The 19,612-nt window shown below is 44.5% G+C and overlaps 1 protein-coding gene across 2 annotated transcripts in view; it reads left to right on the top strand.

The window, feature by feature from the left end:
- Nucleotides 1-5,717: 5,717 nt before the first annotated feature.
- The window catches only part of CXADR (CXADR cell adhesion molecule), a 98,446-nt gene continuing 84,551 nt past the window's right edge, over nt 5,718-19,612 (top strand). For both annotated transcript variants that reach the window (XM_077480058.1, XM_077480057.1), the window contains exon 1: nt 5,718-5,885. In XM_077480058.1, coding sequence (XP_077336184.1) covers nt 5,837-5,885 — 49 coding nt within the window. In that variant the 5' untranslated portion in view covers nt 5,718-5,836. The remainder of the gene's footprint in view (nt 5,886-19,612) is intronic.

The raw sequence follows: 19,612 nt of genomic DNA, 5'->3' as shown, positions 1-19,612 counted from the left end.
CCTATGTCACTGTGGGTTGCCCTTGAATTAATAGGTGGTATCCTAGAGCAGGCGGATGAGGGGGGGGGGGGGGTCACTTCTTTGCCTTCTCTGACTTGGATACTAGATGACCTTGTCCTGACACTGCACCCAACCATCTGGATGTATAATTAAAGACTTATGTAGAAATATGATGACACCCGCAAAAAGTTTTACTTCCTATTTTACTCAATGGTGTCAGTATTTGTCTTTTTACAGGATTTCAGAATAACTGAATTACTCATAATACTATCATGTAGGACCAGAACAGGCTGTAATCACATGATGATGACATCTCACCCCAAGAGGAGGTCGGAGGGCAAAGGGTCCAATAAACTTTGATGCAAGAGGGTGCTGTGATGGGGACACCTGATATAAGAGGGTGCTGTGATGGGACCCCTGATATAAGAGGTTGCTGTGATGGGTACTCCTGATATAAGGGGGTGCTGTGATGAGGACACCTGATATAAGAGGGTGCTGTGATGAGGACACCTGATATAAGAGGGTGCTGTGATGGGTCCCCTAATATAAGAGGGTACTGTGATGAGGACCCCTGATATAAGGGAGTGCTGTGATAGGACCCCTGATATAAGAGGGTGCTGTGATGGGGACACCTCATATAAGGGGTGCTGTGATGGAACCCCTGATATAAGAGGGTGCTGTGATGGGGACACTTCATATAAGGGGGTGCTGTGATGGGACTCCCGATATAAGAGGGTGCTGTGATGGGGACACCTGATATAAGGGGGTGCTGTGATGGTGACACCTGATATTAAGGGGTGCTGTGATGGTGACACCTGATATTAAGGAGTTCTGTGATGGTGACACCTGATATTAGGGGGTGCTGTGATGGGACCCCTGATATAGAGGGAGCTGTGATGGGGACACCTGATATAAGGGGGTGCTGTGATGAGGACACCTGATATAAGAGGGTGCTATGATGAGGACACCTGATATAAAGGGGTGCTGTGATGGGGACCCCTCATATAAGGGGGTGCTGTGATGAGGACACCTGATATAAGAGGGTGCTATGATGAGGACACCTGATATAAGAGGGTGCTGTGATGGGACCCCTGATATGAAAGGGTGCTGTGATGGGGACACCTAATATAAGGGGGTGCTGTGATGGGACCCCTGATATAAGAGGGTGCTGTGATGAGGACACCTGATATAAAGGGGTGCTGTGATGGGGACACCTGATATAGGGGGGCACTGTGATGGGACCCCTGATATAAGAGGGTGCTGTGATGGGGACACCTGATATAAGGGGGTGCTGTGATGGTGACACCTGATATTAAGGGGTGCTGTGATGGTGACACCTGATATTAAGGAGTTCTGTGATGGTGACACCTGATATTAGGGGGTGCTGTGATGGGACCCCTGATATAGAGGGAGCTGTGATGGGGACACCTGATATAAGGGGGTGCTATGATGAGGACACCTGATATAAAGGGGTGCTGTGATGGGGACCCCTCATATAAGGGGGTGCTGTGATGAGGACACCTGATATAAGAGGGTGCTATGATGAGGACACCTGATATAAGAGGGTGCTGTGATGGGACCCCTGATATGAAAGGGTGCTGTGATGGGGACACCTAATATAAAGGGGTGCTGTGATGGGACCCCTGATATAAGAGGGTGCTGTGATGAGGACACCTGATATAAAGGGGTGCTGTGATGGGGACACCTGATATAGGGGGGCACTGTGATGGGACCCCTGATATAAGAGGTTGTTGTGATGGGGACTCCTGATATAAGGGGATGCTGTGATGAGGACACCTGATATAAGAGGGTGCTGTGATGGGTCCCCTAATATAAGAGGGTGCTGTGATGGGACCCCTGATATAAGGGAGTGCTGTGATGGGACCCCTGATATAAGAGGGAGCTGTGATGGGGACACCTCATATAAGGGGGTGCTGTGATGGAACCCCTGATATAAGAGGGTGCTGTGATGGGGACACTTCATATAAGGGGTTGCTGTGATGGAACCCCTGATATAAGAGGGACCCCTGATATAAGAGGGTGCTGTGATGGGACACTTCATATAAGGGGGTGCTGTGATGGGACCCCCGATATAAGAGGGTGCTGTGATGGGGACACCTGATATAAGGGGGTGCTGTGATTGTGACACTGATATTAAGGGGTGCTGTGATGGTGACACCTGATATTAAGGAGTGCTGTGATGGTGACACCTGATATTAGGGGGTGCTGTGATGGGACCCCTGATATAGAGGGAGCTGTGATGGGGACACCTGATATAAGGGGGTGCTGTGATGAGGACACCTGATATAAGGGGGTGCTGTGATGGGGAACCCTGATATAAGAGGGTGCTATGATGAGGACACCTGATATAAGAGGGTGCTATGATGAGGACACCTGATATAAGGGGGTGCTGTGATGGGGACCTCTGATATAAGGGGGTGCTGTGATGAGGACACCTGATATAAGGGGGTGCTGTGATGAGAACACCTGATATAAGAGGGTGCTATGATGAGGACACCTGATATAAGAGGGTGCTATGATGAGGACACCTGATATAAGAGGGTGCTGTGATGGGACCCCTGATATGAAAGGGTGCTGTGATGGGGACACCTCATATAAGGGGGTGCTGTGATGGGACCCCTGATATAAGAGTGTGCTGTGATGAGGACACCTGATATAAAGGGGTGCTGTGATGGGGACACCTGATATAAGGGGGCCCTGTGATGAGACCCCTGATATAAGAGGTTGTTGTGATGGGGACTCCTGATATAAGGGGATGCTGTGATGAGGATACCTGATATAAGAGGGTGCTGTGATGGGTCCCCTAATATAAGAGGGTGCTGTAATGGGACCCCTGATATAAGGGAGTGCTGTGATGGGACCCCTGATATAAGAGGGTGCTGTGATGGGGACACCTCATATAAGGGGGTGCTGTGATGTGACCCCAGATATAAGAGGGTGCTGTGATGGGGACACCTCATATAAGGGGGTGCTGTGATGGGACCCCCGATATAAGAGGGTGCTGTGATGGGGACTCCTGATATAAGGGGGTGCTGTGATGGTGACACCTGATATTAAGGGGTGCTGTGATGGTGACACCTGATATTAGGGGGTGCTGTGATGGTGACACCTGATATTAAGGGGTGCTGTGATGGTGACACCTGATATTAGGGGGTGCTGTAATGGAGACATGTGAAAGAAGTTTGTTTGAAATCTTTGCAAATGTATTAAAAATAAAAAATAAATCACATGTACATACTGTAAGTATTCACAGCCTTTGCCATGACACTCAAAATTGAGCTCAGATGCCTCCTGTTTCCACTGATCATCCTTTTACACTGGAGGCATGATATAAGGGGGTGCTGTGATGAGGACACCTGATATAAGAGGGTGCTATGATGAGGACACCTGATATAAGAGGGTGCTATGATGAGGACACCTGATATAAGGGGGTGCTGTGATGGGGACCCCTGATATAAGGGGGTGCTGTGATGAGGACACCTGATATAAGGGGGTGCTGTGATGAGAACACCTGATATAAGAGGGTGCTATGATGAGGACACCTGATATAAGAGGGTGCTATGATGAGGACACCTGATATAAGAGGGTGCTGTGATGGGACCCCTGATATGAAAGGGTGCTGTGATGGGGACACCTCATATAAGGGGGTGCTGTGATGGGACCCCTGATATAAGAGGGTGCTGTGATGAGGACACCTGATATAAAGGGGTGCTGTGATGGGGACACCTGATATAAGGGGGCCCTGTGATGAGACCCCTGATATAAGAGGTTGTTGTGATGGGGACTCCTGATATAAGGGGATGCTGTGATGAGGACACCTGATATAAGAGGGTGCTGTGATGGGTCCCCTAATATAAGAGGGTGCTGTGATGGGACCCCCTGATATAAGGGAGTGCTGTGATGGGACCCCTGATATAAGAGGGTGCTGTGATGGGGACACCTCATATAAGGGGGTGCTGTGATGGGACCCCAGATATAAGAGGGTGCTGTGATGGGGACACTTCATATAAGGGGGTGCTGTGATGGGACCCCAGATATAAGAGGGTGCTGTGATGGGGACACTTCATATAAGGGGGTGCTGTGATGGGACCCCCGATATAAGAGGGTGCTGTGATGGGGACTCCTGATATAAGGGGGTGCTGTGATGGTGACACCTGATATTAAGGGGTGCTGTGATGGTGACACCTGATATTAGAGGGTGCTGTAATGGAGACATGTGAAAGAAGTTTGTTTGAAATCTTTGCAAATGTATTAAAAATAAAAAATAAATCACATGTACATACTGTAAGTATTCACAGCCTTTGCCATGACACTCAAAATTTTACTTTTACACTGGAGGCATTTTTTAGGTGCTAAAGGGCTAATAATGGCACCTGTAAAATGCCTCCCTTGCAGCCCCAGTGTAAGCCCTTGTACACACGGTCGGAGATTTCGACAACCAAATCCGTCGGATTTTGTCCGTCGGATTTTGCCCGTCGGATCTTGTTCGAAACTGTTGCATACATACGGTCGGACTAAGTTGTCAAAAAAATCCGATCATTCAGAACGTGATGACGTAATTTCGTTACGATGGGACTACATTCAGGCTAGTAGCCAATTTGATCTGAGCATGCGTGGCACTTGGTCCGATCCAAATTCTCTACACATGATCGGAGTATGTCCAATCGAACCAGTTGGTCGGAAAATATTTCCAACAAGTTGGAAAATTGGGTCCGACGGATATTCCGACGGAATCAGTTCGATGCATACCACACACAGTCGGATTATCCGACAACACGGTCCGATAGGACACATTCCGACGGATTCTCCGACCATGTGTACAAGGGCTAAGAGTGGTGCACTTGCAGGACGTTAGAAAATGTCCTGCAAGCAGCATCTTTGGGGCACCACTTCTCCACCGCCCCTGCCATTTGAAATGAATGGGCACTGCTGCCGAAGCTCCTGCAAAGCGATTCTGCAGCGGTGCTTTTCGAGCCCATTTAACCCTTTCTTCGGCTGCTAGTGAGGGGTTAAAAGCGCCCCTCTAGTGTAGGGTGACCAGACATCCCCGGTTTCCGGGGACAGTCCCCTGATTGAGCACACTGTCCCTGGTTTTGTCCCTGGATTGGATTTGGAGTGGCCCAGCAGAGCCCCAACATGAACCCCACTGGACATCTCTGGAGAGATCTGACAATGGCGCCAAAGGGGCTTCATCCAGGTACTGAGCAAAGGCCGTGATACTTGTGTACATGGGGGATTACTTTTATTTTTAATACATTTGCAAAGATTTCCAACAAACTTCTTTCACGTTGTCATTATGGGGTATTGTTTGTAGAGTTCTGAGGAATATAATGAATTGAATCCATGTTGGAATAAGACTAACATGACAAAATGTGGAAAAGTGAAGCATTGTGGATACTTTGCGGATGCTCTGTATACTGACATACGACACAAACATGAGATTTGGACCTTCTTGAATTTTAATACGTCCTGTGTATAGATGTTCTGTAAGATTTGTGACTAGAAAACGTATTCTTATTCCTGGACGGAGAGAACAGAACTATACGGACAGGGAGAAGCCCAGTGCCGGTGAGGTGCGGAGAGGTGTGGGCGGGGCTCTCCGGGGACACACTGTGTTGTGAGGACACTGAGGAGGCGATCAGGTGACAGGTGTCCGTCCTCTCCTCCACTCTGGACAGGGGCGGAGGGGGCGTGCCCGCCCGGATGTGACGTCACCATTCACCTGCTGCTGGCTGGGCAGTGCTGGAGGCAGCGGCTAGGAGGGAAGGAGAGGATCGGAGGACGGCACACCCAGACACTGCGACCGGAGGCCGGGATGGCGCTCACATACCTCACCGTCCTTCTCATTGTTCTGTGCTGCTCTGGTAAGTACACATACCTACCTGTCACCATAGGAAGTCTCCTATACCCGGCTCACCCAACTTCTCCTTACTAGTTACTGCAGCTAGACGGCGGGGGGCACGGCACTGTACAGAGGATGGGGTTGTCCTGTTATCTGCACCGAGATCTGTGTGTATGGGGGGGGGGGGCTGTATATAGACCCCCCCCCCCCCCCCCAATAGATCTACTCCGCGTAGAGACATATGTATCATGTCTGTACATTGCTACAAGTGTGTGTGATTGTACAGGTGGGGAGATTCAATTAAACATTTAAATAACCCCTCCAATAATAAATATATATATATATATATATATATATATATATATATATATATATATATATATATATATATATATATTATAAAGTTGCTATAGTATAACCCTCCTATAGCAACTTTATAACCTTTGATTGTAAACGCACATGTATGTATAATATATTGTGATTTCTGTGTCTGAGATCTGTGCCCCCCTGTAGTTCCTGACCCTTTATATAAAAGGTCTGTGAAGGTCGATTGGTGTGTCCAGTTGTATAGATGGGGTGATTTGTAGTGTATATATTTGTGTGTGTGTGTATATATAGGACCCTTGCCTATACCATCCACAGCAACACTTACACACTTTTATACACTTCTTCCTATAATTGTCTTTTCTCTATATGACTCCTGTAGATGTTTTATAATGACTGTATAGATTGATAGAACTGTGTGTATCCCAATTGTTTTGGTTAGGTGTGTGTGTAAAATATATATCTTCTCTAAAGCTGACCACATAGCTTCCTTACTGTGTACTGAGAGCACATTTATACACTTGAGATTTTAAGCAATTTTCAGAAGACCTATATCTGTGTATATATGTGTTACAGGCAATGTGTGAAACTGGGCACTCTAATATGATTTATAATTTCACATATTGCCTGTTACATTATTATTATTATTATTATTATTATTAAATATATATATATATATATATATATATATATATATATATATATATATATATATATATATAATTTTTTTTTTTTTTTTTTTATAACCCTATGCCTAGGGAAAGTATATAGCAAGCAGATCATGCGTTTTTTTTTTTTTTTTTCCCGGCATTCTATAGATTGCCTAACTTCAGATTGCTTCAGTGGGGGGTGTCTCTTCTGTCTGTAGTCAGTGACCTCTAATAGCATAGTGGGGTTGATTTACTAAAACTGGAAAGTGCAACTCTGCATAGAGGACCAATCGGGTGTTATTGTCAAAGTTTAAACAAACCAGCTGAAGTTAGAAGCTGGCTACCATGCACAGCTGCACCAGTTTATGAGCAGTCCAGTTTTGGTAATTCCCCCCCAGTATGTACAGGTCGGTCACTCTCTGCACACTCTTTCCACCGATAATTATACGTATTCTTCTGGTCAGTGTGTTCTGCCATCCCTCCCATCCTCTAATCCCTCCCGGGGTGAATTGGCTGTATAACTCTTCTATGAATCACATCTCCTGGTCACCAGTAATGTCTGATCTCTGTGTAATCAGTTTTATGTTCTTGTATATAGTATAATGACGTGATTTGTATCAGCCCTTCAGGCTGGTGCTTTGCACTTCCCCATCTGCATGGAAAGATCTATATCCTTCATTTATGGAAGTGTGTGTGTGTGTATATGTATATATGTACGTATGTGTATATGTGTATGTGTGTGTGTGTATATATATATATATATATATATATATATATATATATATATATATATATATATGTGGTCCTCTATTCAAACACTATGGATGAAGTTCTAGAAACTTTGTTTTTTACTAGTATAATAATAGAGGAAGGACATTGTCAAGTTGGTTATTTTGTGTGGATGTATATTTTCTGTACGTTATTCCTGTGTACACTGCATCATTCCTATAGGATTGTACACTGGGTGACCCCCACACTCTTGGGCTGCTTCTAAACAGGACCTTCCTACCCATTAGGGAGTAGGGAAAATGTAAGAAAAACAAAATGTATGTTTGTTTTAAACAGTATGTTTATGGGTATTCAAAGGTTGGTTATGACATATTGCCATCAAAGCTGCTGTGTATATATATATTTCTCTTTTTGTGTGTGGTTAAAAATAAATATATATAATTTTAACCACACACACACACACACACACATATTATTTCTCCCCTTCAATGAAAATATAATATTATTATTCATTTGAAAGGGAGTTTTCTAGGGAAGAAGTAAAATTTGGGTGTGGGAAGAGTGTATTTCTGAATTTTTAAGTTGCAGGTTTGTTTTCCTGTCCGATGGATCCGCACCCTCCCCACCCTCCATGTGCTTTCTCTTTCTCACCAGTTAGAGATGTGGGGGTTGCTGGGGGGGATGGGGACTGAGACCTGATCCCATTAAACAATAAAGAGAGGGTCTTCCCATGAGGCTGGCGGGGGGGGGGGGGGGGGGGGGGCACAGAGACGTTCAGCCCATCACTCCTTTCTCTTGTCTCTCCAATTTCCAGGAACAATTAGTTGTTGATTAGCTTTGGCTACCATCAAAGCCAATTCCCTTTTTTTAGGAGGGGGAAAAGAAACGTGCTATTGTCATATTCCAACATGAGTGACGTGTAAATGTGAAGTTGGATGCAGTCAGTGTATTGGGTCTGGTATAACCTGGAGAGCCCTTGTGGACAGATCCGATCCTCTCCACCAGCCCGGAACACGGGATTATTTATCCAGCTCAATCTTTGTCATTTGGATACACATGTTTGATTATTCTTGTGGCTGCTGATCTAATCTGGTTCTGCGGGATGAAGCTGGCATTAGCGGTGAAGCAAGGCTCGTCTTTATAAACAAACGCATGCTGTGTGCGGGATTAGTCTTCGTTTATATCACACGGTGCCATGTGCTGGGCTGCTTTGTCTGGTTTGATTGATGGCAGATTTGTATTTTTTGATTATTTCACTTTAAATGAGATGATTTATGATTGGCGTGAATATGTACAGCGATCTATCAAGAGCTTTATCTGTAATTATTCCAAGGGGACTTAAGCTGACCATGGAGGGGGGTGTTTTTTTTTGTTTTTGTTTTTTGTCAGCAGAAATCCCCACCTAATCTAGCCAATCAATGTTGTATCCTATCGGACAGACCCTTGCATAACATAGTGTATGTCTTTAGATCTGCCAATAACTGACTATACAATCTGATTGTACAATCTCTGTAGAGTCTCCTTTACACTTACCAAATCTTTGTAATGGGACAAACCTAAAACAGTCCATTGCCTTTGTATTATACCAGGCAGGCCTTTGCACTACATAGTTGTTGGTAGATCTAAAGGAGATTGCACAATCAGATTGTACAGTGTATGGCAGGGCTTGACAAATTTGCTTTGAATCTAGAAGCCAGCTGAAAAAGGTAGAAGCCCCCCCCCCCTTCTTTGTTTGAAGAAGAAAAAAAAAGCTTTTCATCAACAAAACCCCTTCTCTTCTGTAGCCCTATGACACCCTAGAGAATAAAATGGTGGCAGTGCCAAATTTGTATGGCACATATTACCGTTGAGGTCTAGGAAACACAAAAGTTCAGCTAATTTTAAGGAACACAAAAATGTAATAAATTACCCAAATTTTTGGTATATAAAAAAGCCAAGGTTGCACAGAGTAGATATCGAACATGTCAAACCCTAAATTTTGCGTGTGCCCGTGAAATGGCGACAAACTTCGCTACCCTCTTTATTTTTCATAGGCAACGCTTTAAAAGCCCTCCTATAGGTCATCAGTTTAGCATTACAAAGGAGGTCTGGTGTTAGAATTGTTCTCATTTCAGCGTGCGAAGCAATATGTAGCCTGTGTATTGCAATCAGTTTTCAGGCATAGACGCCCCAATACGTGCATATATGTAGGGGGCACAATTCATTTTTTTACACGCCTTTTGTGGTGAATTATTATTTTTTTTTTTTTTCTGACAGGTTCTCTTTATTGAGACATCCGGAGTCTAAAAGACCCTGCATATCTCCCCTATGCTCCACTTTCCCTTGACTAGAGAAACGGGGACCTGGAAGTGATGTCACACCTATCACTTCTGGGTCAGCAGCAAGACCTTCTATCTGGTGAGACCCTCTATGCCGGTCCCTGAGCCACAGATTTACAAAGGGAGCCCGAGATGAACAGCGGTGGTGGCGTACGCGGGATGTGTGGAAGCATTCGGGCGGCAGCACTGTTGTCTGAATATTTCTATCCGAAAAAAGTGCCCCGCGCCCAAATCTCATGGCGATTTGGAATTATGCATCCCTGCGCCTGGTGACAACAGTGAATGGGACAATAAAAGCCCAGGCACCAGGATGCAATTTCTAGTCGGCATGCCAAGCTGGCGTCTCGGATTTGCCGCGCCCTGGTGTATGGTTACCCTTAGACACCTTTCACTGTGAAGTGCTCATAAACTGCCCATAAAATGTAAGGTGTTTTTGCGACGCATCAGTACCATTTTTTTTTTTTTTTTTTTTTTTTTTTTTTAAGGTCACGTGACTACTGGTTGGAGGTTTACTAAGAAGTTGTCCCTTTGTCCCTCTGGAATCGCTCCCTCTGTAGCTGAGGTGGTGAGATGTGGCTTCCATCACTAGCAACTGATTTTCTACAGAGCAACATGTCGCAGCATCTGGCTACACAGGGAGTGGTTCTATAGAGACACACAGACACTCTCTGAGATCCACTCGCTGGAGATGCATCTCTGGTAGTAGGATCATCCCTCAGGGAAGCCTCTTGTTAGGAGCAGAAGCAGTCTCCAGGATACATGCAAAAGAGAGATACAAAGGTGCCTCTAAGTGCGGACTATAGACAATTCAATAAAAGAAGGGTATATACCAGGGATATGCAATTAGCCGACCTCCAGCTGTTGCAGAACTACAAGTCCCATGAGGCATAGCAAGACTCTGACAGCCACAAGCATGACACCCAGAGGCAGAGGCATGATGGGTAGTTTTGCAACAGCTGGAGGTCCCCTAATTGCAGATTGCTGGACACCAGCCTTTACACGCACGTGAAAGTTAATGACTTCTTAGTCCATAGGATTCAATATTGAGTTGGCCCACCCTTTGCAGCTATAAGGCTACTTTCACAGTGAGTCGCTTTACAGGTGCTACAGTGCTAAAAATAGCGCCTCACGGGTCACTTGCAGGATGGTCAAAGTCCCGCAAGCCACATCTTTGCTGCACTGTAGGATCGGTGTATTCATCACTCCTAAAGCGCCCCTGCCCATTGAAAACAATGGGGCAGCACCGGCAAAATGCCGCTGCGGCACTTTTTGCTGGTGGTTTTAAACCTTTTTTGGTAAAGCGGCGCTTTACCGCTGGCACCAGCCCCACTGTGAAAGTAGCCTAACGGCTTCAACTCTTCTGGGAAGGCTGTCCACAAGGTTTAGGAGGGTGTCTATGGGAATGTTTGACCATTCTTCCAGAAACACATTTTTGTGGGATTAGGCACTGATGTTGGATGGGAAGGTCTGGCTCTTAGTCTCTGCTCTAATTCATCCTAAAGGTGTTCCATTGGGTTGAGGTCAGGACTCTGTGCAGACCAATCAAGTTCCTCCACCCCAAACTCGCTTATCCGTGTCTTTATGGAGAAAGAAAAGGCATGTAGCAGAATACACTTTCAGGCTAAATTTACAAGGAAAGATTATTTTATAACCAAAATTTTTTCATTTATTTTTTTTGCAAAAAAAAAAAAACAACCCGGTGTTTTAAATACTAGAGGTGTACCAAAAATTACAGTTTTAAAAAATATATTTATTTTGAGGATCTGTTGGATATATGCTGTACCTTGCCTATTATACATCATTATGTGTAATTATCTTTTTTTTTTTTCTTTTTTTTTTTTTTTTCCTTTTGAGATGCTGTACACTAACATCCGACTTGTGTTATTTTATTTGATGCATTCTGACATGACAATGTAACTGTTTGTTTATTGTTTGTTTTTTTTTGTTTTTTCTTCACCCAATAAAACGTTCGTATTAAATATATTTATATTTTCATATATAATTGTATTCAACTTTTTAATCAATATCATCAATTTAAATGAATATGAATTTCTCAGCCATTATATGGCACCTTTTTTAGCACAAGAAAAGCTCAAGAAAAAAATGTATCCCTTTCAAATTCTATGTATGTCTTCACACTGGTCCATTGGGCTTCCATTGTGGTGTTAGAAATCCTGCTTTCTGCATTCGTGGTCCAGTTAAAAAGGAGGGGGGGGGGGGAGCACACAAAATGCACCTCCCAGTTCAAATGCATTGAAAACACAGCAACATGCATCATTAACGCACCCATTCTATTTGGAGTTGCATGACCTATGAAAAACACACCGCAAGCACACCATAATCACAGTGAATTCATGGCAAAATTATGTGTATAGTCAGTGCACTTTTTTTTTTTTTTTTTTTTTCTTTCCCTCTCTCTTATCGGCCGAAAAGATAACACCATTTTCAGCCGGTGGTTGAAATTTCAGTGCATCTCTTAGGCTGCATTCACACATTTGCCCCAATTCGGCCAGCGATTTTACAGCACTGGCGAATGACAAACCGCGGGACTCAATTTGAGATGCCATTCATTTGAATGACACCTAAAATTGCGGACCTGCCACGATTGCTGCACGATAAATCATGCGGCAATCGTGGCAACCTGCATCACAAAGCATGTCACCTGAAAAAAGTTTGGGGGCTACTTTTGGGCAACATGCCTTACGTGATGCGGTTGCTGCAGTTGCAGCGCGATTTATCGCGGCTGACCCGCACCGCCATTTAAACGTGAGTCCTGAGATTTGTCATTCACACACCAGCGCTTTAAAATCGCAGGCAGAATCGTGGCAAATCTGCCCTTGATTCAAAATGCTGCCGTGTGAATCCAGCCTTAAATACCACCAATAGAAAGCTCTGTTTGTGTGGGGAAAACGATAAACATTTCATATGGGCGCAGTGTTGCATGACCGTGCAATTGTGAAAGTGTGACAGCGCTGAAATCTGAAAATTGGCCTGGCCAGGAAGGTGGTAAAAGTGCCCAGTACTGAAGCAGTTAATGGAAACCTTTTCTAAAAGAATATGGAGTCTGTCGGTGTTGACCTATTCTTTTTATAATGCTGATTTCCTAGAATATATACACATATATACACATATATACACATATATACACATATATACACATATATACACATATATACACACATACATACATATACATTTTTTTTTTTTTTTTTTGTAAATAACTAGCCCCAGATGGTGTCCTGTGTAGGGATTGAACCCGGGACTTTGAAGTGACAAATGTTTTGCATTTTCTGTCTTCTGATTGGTTGTAATCAGTCTAGCTGACATGGCAGAGGAGAGGTTTGTTTACTGAAGACACAGATAGGAGGCTGCCTGTCTCTGGATATATACAATTCTCTGTGTGCTGCCTGTGAACAATCATTGTGGAGCGGCAGTCTTGTCTTGTGTTGAGCCTCTGGGGGGTTTTCATGCTGCAGAAAGCTTTGTTTTTAAAATGTTATGCTAAAGGTAAAGCAGTCCACCTGTTGGCATAGTTGGTGGTGTTGCTGAGCTGTAGAACATGGAACTTGTGGGGAAGTTGATGACTTGTGTAGTGTGGGCTGGGAGCGCCCTTTGTACTCCTGCAGTTATAGTTATCTTCCGGGAAAAGGGATCTGTTGACTTTCAATCAGCAGCACACCAATACCCGCTGAGACTTCTTATCTGTACTGAGCTACATTGATGTCAACCATGAAACCAAGGTGCTGTCCGCTTATTTATATACATACAATGCTTTGGTTTCTGCCAAGGATGTGGAAAGAGCTACATAAGAGGATGTCCCTGGTAGAAACTGTCGTCTTCAGATGCTAATGAGCCCATCCTCCGAGTTTTCTCCCGCTGTTGCTGATGAATATAATGGTCGTTGCGTGGGGTTCTTTTTTTCCGTAGTGGAACTTCAACACATTGTGTACCCTGTCCTGTGGATGTTCGACAATAGGTCTCTGAGGCTTTGTTCCTGGTGGTTGGTGGGAATGATTAGCAGATACTGGGACTGTTAAAGACTCCAGTAAATGATGTATTCAGCCAAAGTTTAGGATTTACATATTTACAACTTTTATTTATTTATTTTTATTTTTTTGAGACCTATCAAGACATTAAATGGTCAGAAGTCATGTAGACGTGTCCCAACTTTCAAAATACCTCTCGTACAAAAGACCTTTCCTCCAGACCTATCCATTAGGATGGTTTGGACATGTGTAGATATTTCTCCAGACCTGCACATTGGGATGAGTTGGGTTGGAAATGCATATCTCTAAGATGGGTTGGACATACGTCAGACCTTTCTCCGTACGTAGAGCTGCACGGCTAAAATGAGAATCGCGGTTTTATTTTTTTTATTTATTTATTTTTTTGCTTGGAAGGTAGATCACGATTCTCACGGCGTAACATCGTCTTTCACATTAAAACAAAAAAATTGGGCTAACTTTACGGTTTTGTTTTTTTTTATTCACTGAAGCGTATTTTTTCCCAAAAAATTTGTGATTGAAAAACCGCTGGGCAAATACAGTGTGATATAAAATATTGCAGCCATTGGCATTTTATTCACTAGGGTCTCTGCTAAAATATATATATAATATTTGGGGATTCCAAGTAATTTTCTAGCAAAAAATATTGGTTTTTAACTTGGACCCCTTTCACACTGCGGCGTTTTTCAGGCGTTTTAGCGTTAAAAAAAGTGCTTAAAAGAAGCCTCATCTGCAATCCCAATGTGAAAGCCCGAGTGCTTTAAGAGCCCTTTCACACTGCCAGCGCCCGAAAAACGCACATAAAGCGCCGCTTAAACTAGCGGCGCTTTACCAGTGTTTTTCAAGCGCTAGTGGGGTGCTTTTAACCCCTGCTAGTGGCCAAATAAAGGGTTAAGCGCCGCTGCCAAAGGCACTTTTCAGACGTTTTGCAGGCACTTCCCATTGATTTCAATGGGAAGGGGTGCTTTAGGAGCGGTGTATTCACCACTCTAAAAGCGCTGCAAAGAAGCTGCTTGCAGGACTGGTTAAACTTCCTGCATTTACAGGTTGTTGAAAACTTGGCAGTCTGCCCAGATTATTTACAGTTTTTTTTTTATCCCTTTGATCTAAGAAGGAAGCTGTTACAATGTTGCAAGTTAAACTGCCTGGATGTTTTTCTTGACAGCTGAGTGAGCAGATAGTTTCTCCACTTGTTTATATGAAAGAATCACAACCTCTGCAGGAGAGATCTTCAGAGGGGGGCTAATTGAGATCACGATTTTAACGATTAATTGTGCAGCTCTATCCGTACGTATCCATTAGGATGGGTTGGACATGCATAGATTTTTCTCCAGGCCTGCACATTACAATAGGTTGGACATGCATGAAATATTTCTCCAGACCTGCACATTGGGATGAGTTGGACATACATCAGACCTTTTCCCAGAGATGCATATGGATTGGACTTGTGTGTCTGTATAGACAACTCTAGGGCTGCTTCTCGAAGAGAGACTGTGGCCATCGACTGCAAAAATTCTCCTTTAAAAGCTTGGCACACAGTAGTTTAGAGGGAAGTGTAAAGATGAGCTCCGGGAATCATTTCACTTTAACTTATTCTGGACCAGATTGGATAAAGTGATTTCTCCATATGTCACAACCATATAGCTGCTGGGAATGCAATCTATTGTAGTAGCATTCATTGCATACAATAGGATGAAGCTTCCAGAGGGCTCAAAGCAACTTTTCTTCGACCAGAAAGAAAATATTGGGTGCTCCCATCCCTCCGACACTCGGTAACCTCCTCGTACCTTCTTATGCTATTTTACTGGTTATGTTGTGACCTCACCAGAAAACCTACTCGCTTGCCCAGGTAATGCAGTGGTGTTTGGCTGCCACAACCTGGATTTTTCTGCTGCGGTGCCGACTCTTCTGGTTCTGCAGCTGAACACCGGCATTGTGTGGCCAGGTCCAGAAGAACAGTTTCATCCGAGGGGAAGAGAGAAAGGGATGCAAAATCTGTGCTATAAACACAGGCAGAAATAAAAATATGACGTGTTTTAGCCTAATTATTATTATTCTCTCTAACTGCACAACCAAGCGCTTACATGCAAACAGAGGGATATGAGGGGCCCTGGACATGTACCTATGTGTGCAACCACTCAGATGTGTGCAGTTCCTGGTGTACAGCCGCAGCCTCTGACAGGCTGTTTGTCATGGCAGTATGCCATCCCCCGTGACACCCAGGCACAGAAAGAAACTGAGTTCTTGCAATGTATGCTTAAAGGCATCTGTGTGTGTGTGTGTGTGTGTGTATTTATTTTTTTCCCCTTATCTAGGTGGACACAGCATCAGACCGACACTGCAGCTGTCCCCCGGGGTCTCTGCACTGAGAACCGAGCCACAGAACACCTCCAATGGCTCAGTTCTCCCTAAGCAGAGATGCTGCCTGTCAGTCAGCATCTCTCCTGCTCTGATACTCCATGCTCATTGGAGCGATGAGCTGTGGAGGGGTGGGGAAGTTGGGATGACGTGGTACCTGGACTGATAGCAGTGATATCAGCAGAGAGTGGACTTCGGACCAGTGCCACTGAAAATGGGTCACAGGAGCGCAAAACAAACTGCACTCCTGTGACCCAGAGGAGAAGCCCAGCTTAAAAAGCTCAGGCTGGACTTCTCCTTTTTAAGGGCCGTACAAGGGGCAATTATCGGCTGAGTCAGTAGAAACCGTCTGACATTCATTCAGCCCATGTGTGCAGATGTCGGGCAATGGCTGAGAGCGCTGACTTGTGTGCTCTGGCTGGTGACCCCGCCCCCCAATCAGAACCCAATAGCTCAGGAGGGTTAGATGGCTGTACTAGCATCGGTTTGCTGGTACAGGGGCTCCTCCTGAGCTCTACCATTTTTGGTTCAGCTCACTGGGTTGAATGAAAAAAAAAAAAAAATAGTGTACCAGGCTTTACAGTGCATTACACTGTTTACTTTTTTCATTCAGCTGTGTGCTCTGCAGTGCGTTGCGCAATTTGAAAAATACATACGAGAAATTTGATGCTACGGCCTCCACTGCAAGTGTATGGTGTGTACAGCACATTGCATTGATTCTGTGCAGCTAGATTCAGCACAATAGACAACAGTGTGAACAAAGAACGATGTAAATTGCATCTTTTGTGTGCACACGCGGGTGCCCCTGCATAAACCTGTATTCTGTATATTTTCCTCTTCGGTTCTCCGATAATCCATGCATTGTCCTGGTAGATGATTTAATTAGCTCGCAGCTAAAGAAATAACTGGAGCTTTGCTGATTTGCCATAGCAGAGTGAACAACAGAGGCGATTAGATCCCTATCATGTGAGCCTCTTGCTGCAATTTTATGCTCTGGCTCTTCCCATTTGCTGGCTTGTAACACATGATTGCCAGAAATAATTACCGTTTCCCTTCTAGGTACTCGCCGATTTTCGTCTGATCTCTGTGACCTGCTCAGTAAGAGCCATGCTGAACACAGGCTTTGAGTTGACATCAGAGGGTCACGTTGCCGAGATGGGAGTTAATTTATTACCTTGATTTCACGCCACAGTATTGTTTCTTAATTTAATATCTTGTAGCTTTGGAATAATTTTTTGTGTGTGTGCGCATTGAATGGTTGATTTTGGGCAAGCCTTAGACCCAATTCACACTGGGGCCATTCTCAGGAACTTTAATACTGGAAATGGCCTCTGCTAAGCGCCTGAAAACAGACTCCCGATCAATTTAATTAGAAAAAATAAAAAGTGTGTGTATCAGGGCTGTGGAAATGAAAGATTAATTCCTTGATTAATCAATAAATTCTTTTGATCGGTACTCTCCTCTCTGCTGGCTTCCGGTAGATCCGGTGTCGTCACTGGACTCCCACCCTTCCAAGTGCCTCCGTTTGCTAACAAAGGGAAGGGGGGGGGGGAGTCCGGTGTCCTCGAAGTTCTGATGTAACGCATACGGGGAGGAGCTACACATGCCGTCACCCGCTGCTGCCCTACGGAACTAACATGATTGTCGGCTTTACATGCTGTGTTTTTATCTTTATGCGATTAGTTTGTTTGAACACAAAAATGAAATCTTATACTTAAGCAGTAAGCACTTAGATCTGTTCTTTCTACCCATGACCTGGTGTCCTTGCTGAGATCTAAGGAGATGTGAGAAGTTTATGGTCCATGTTAACCCTTATGATACCCGCTTGCATGACCAGGGGTCCATGCCATAAGGTGAGAGTGATTAGTTAAAATGGAGGTGGAGGGATTGTCGCGTTACTGTGGAAAAAAAGACTTGCGTCAGTGCTAGAGTTTGAATTTAAAACGTATTTGTGTGAACTGTGAAGTTGAGTCAAGGATTGTGGAAACTAGTGCCGGGTGATTGTATATAATGTATACCACGTTTGCAACTGACAAATGCAGAGTTGCAATGCAAGGAGATCAGCTAAAAGTAGTTGGATCTGTATGCGCATTCAGTATGCTGCTCCCCCCCACAACCTCCCCTAATAGTTGCCTGATCCCAATCCAGCAGTGTGCATGAGAGTGGCTGCTGTCCTGGCTCTCTGCCATTGTCTCCTGCTGTGGCCAATCAGAACCAATGAGGATGGAGCCAGGGCCAAACCCCATTCTGTGTCTTATGGACACGCAGGGCTCGGGAGTGAGCACACATGAGTGCCCCATAGCAATTGGCTTGATATGGGGGCAAGTGGCAGGAGGGAGGAGCCCAGATTGCCAGCGGGCTACCCAAGAAGAGGAAGATCGGGGTTGCTCTGTACAAAACTATTACACCAAGCAGGTAAGTATAACCTGTTTACTTTTTTTTTTTTTTAAATGTAAGGCTTTAACATAACTTTTGAATGGCTCCAGTACAGTTGCGTTCTAAGAGTTCATTCACACCTGTTGCTGAGGCCCAAAGTCCATGGATGGGCTGTGTATTTATGCGGCTTGAGTGTGCGCTCTGGGTCGCTCACCTGCGCATCTGTCAAATGTAGATGAGCAGCTGTGTCCCTGCACTCACTGCTACCCCACATACTGACATGGGACACCTGCATGCAGCTGTATAAACACACAACCAATTCATGGCCTGTGGGCCTTAACGCCTTTGTGAATAAGCTCTAACACAGGGATGCAGATCATGAGTTGTGACTTCACTCATTGCATGCTGTTTCCAGGTCAGTGGCTCAGGAATTGTTAATACCAGAGTGGGCCAGGGAGCTGGCATTTTCAAGATGACATTTGCAATGGTTTCTTTTAGGCCCTTTTCACACTGCCACGACTTGAAAGTTGTGCAATTTCAGGAAATGCCTGTGTGAACTTGGTCTGTGGACCTCGGCTCCTATCAAAGTCAGACCAAAGTAGTACAGGGACTACTTTGAAGTTGCACAGATATGGTAATCGTGGGGAACGACTTGTCATGTGACTGACTGTCCAAAGTCGCAGGAAAAGCGACACAAGTGTGAAAGGGGCCTTCAAGGACTGCTGTACCCCAAAGCAAGAAAAAAGTAAGACTGCTACTAACATGAGATCCATGGATAGTGAGATCCATACCTTCACACACAACAGGTTTGGCCTATAACGCTAGTCAACCATGTATTAACAGAAAGGCATCACGTTGTTAAATGTCATAGCATACCTACAGGCAGTACTTATTTGAATGCCAATGCTAGATTATTGCAGGTCCTATTTAAAGCGCTAGTGAAGGCTGTAAATAAAAAACAAAAAAAAAACTTCCCCCTGCAAGTCAATG

Source organism: Lithobates pipiens, unplaced genomic scaffold (genome assembly GCF_037356315.1).
Source record: "Lithobates pipiens isolate NorthernLeopardFrog02 unplaced genomic scaffold, aLitPip1_a1.2 Scaffold_16, whole genome shotgun sequence".
NCBI classification, from domain to species: domain Eukaryota; kingdom Metazoa; phylum Chordata; class Amphibia; order Anura; family Ranidae; genus Lithobates; species Lithobates pipiens.
Note: the sequence above shows the minus strand (reverse complement) of the source record. Positions and strands in the feature narration are given on the sequence as shown.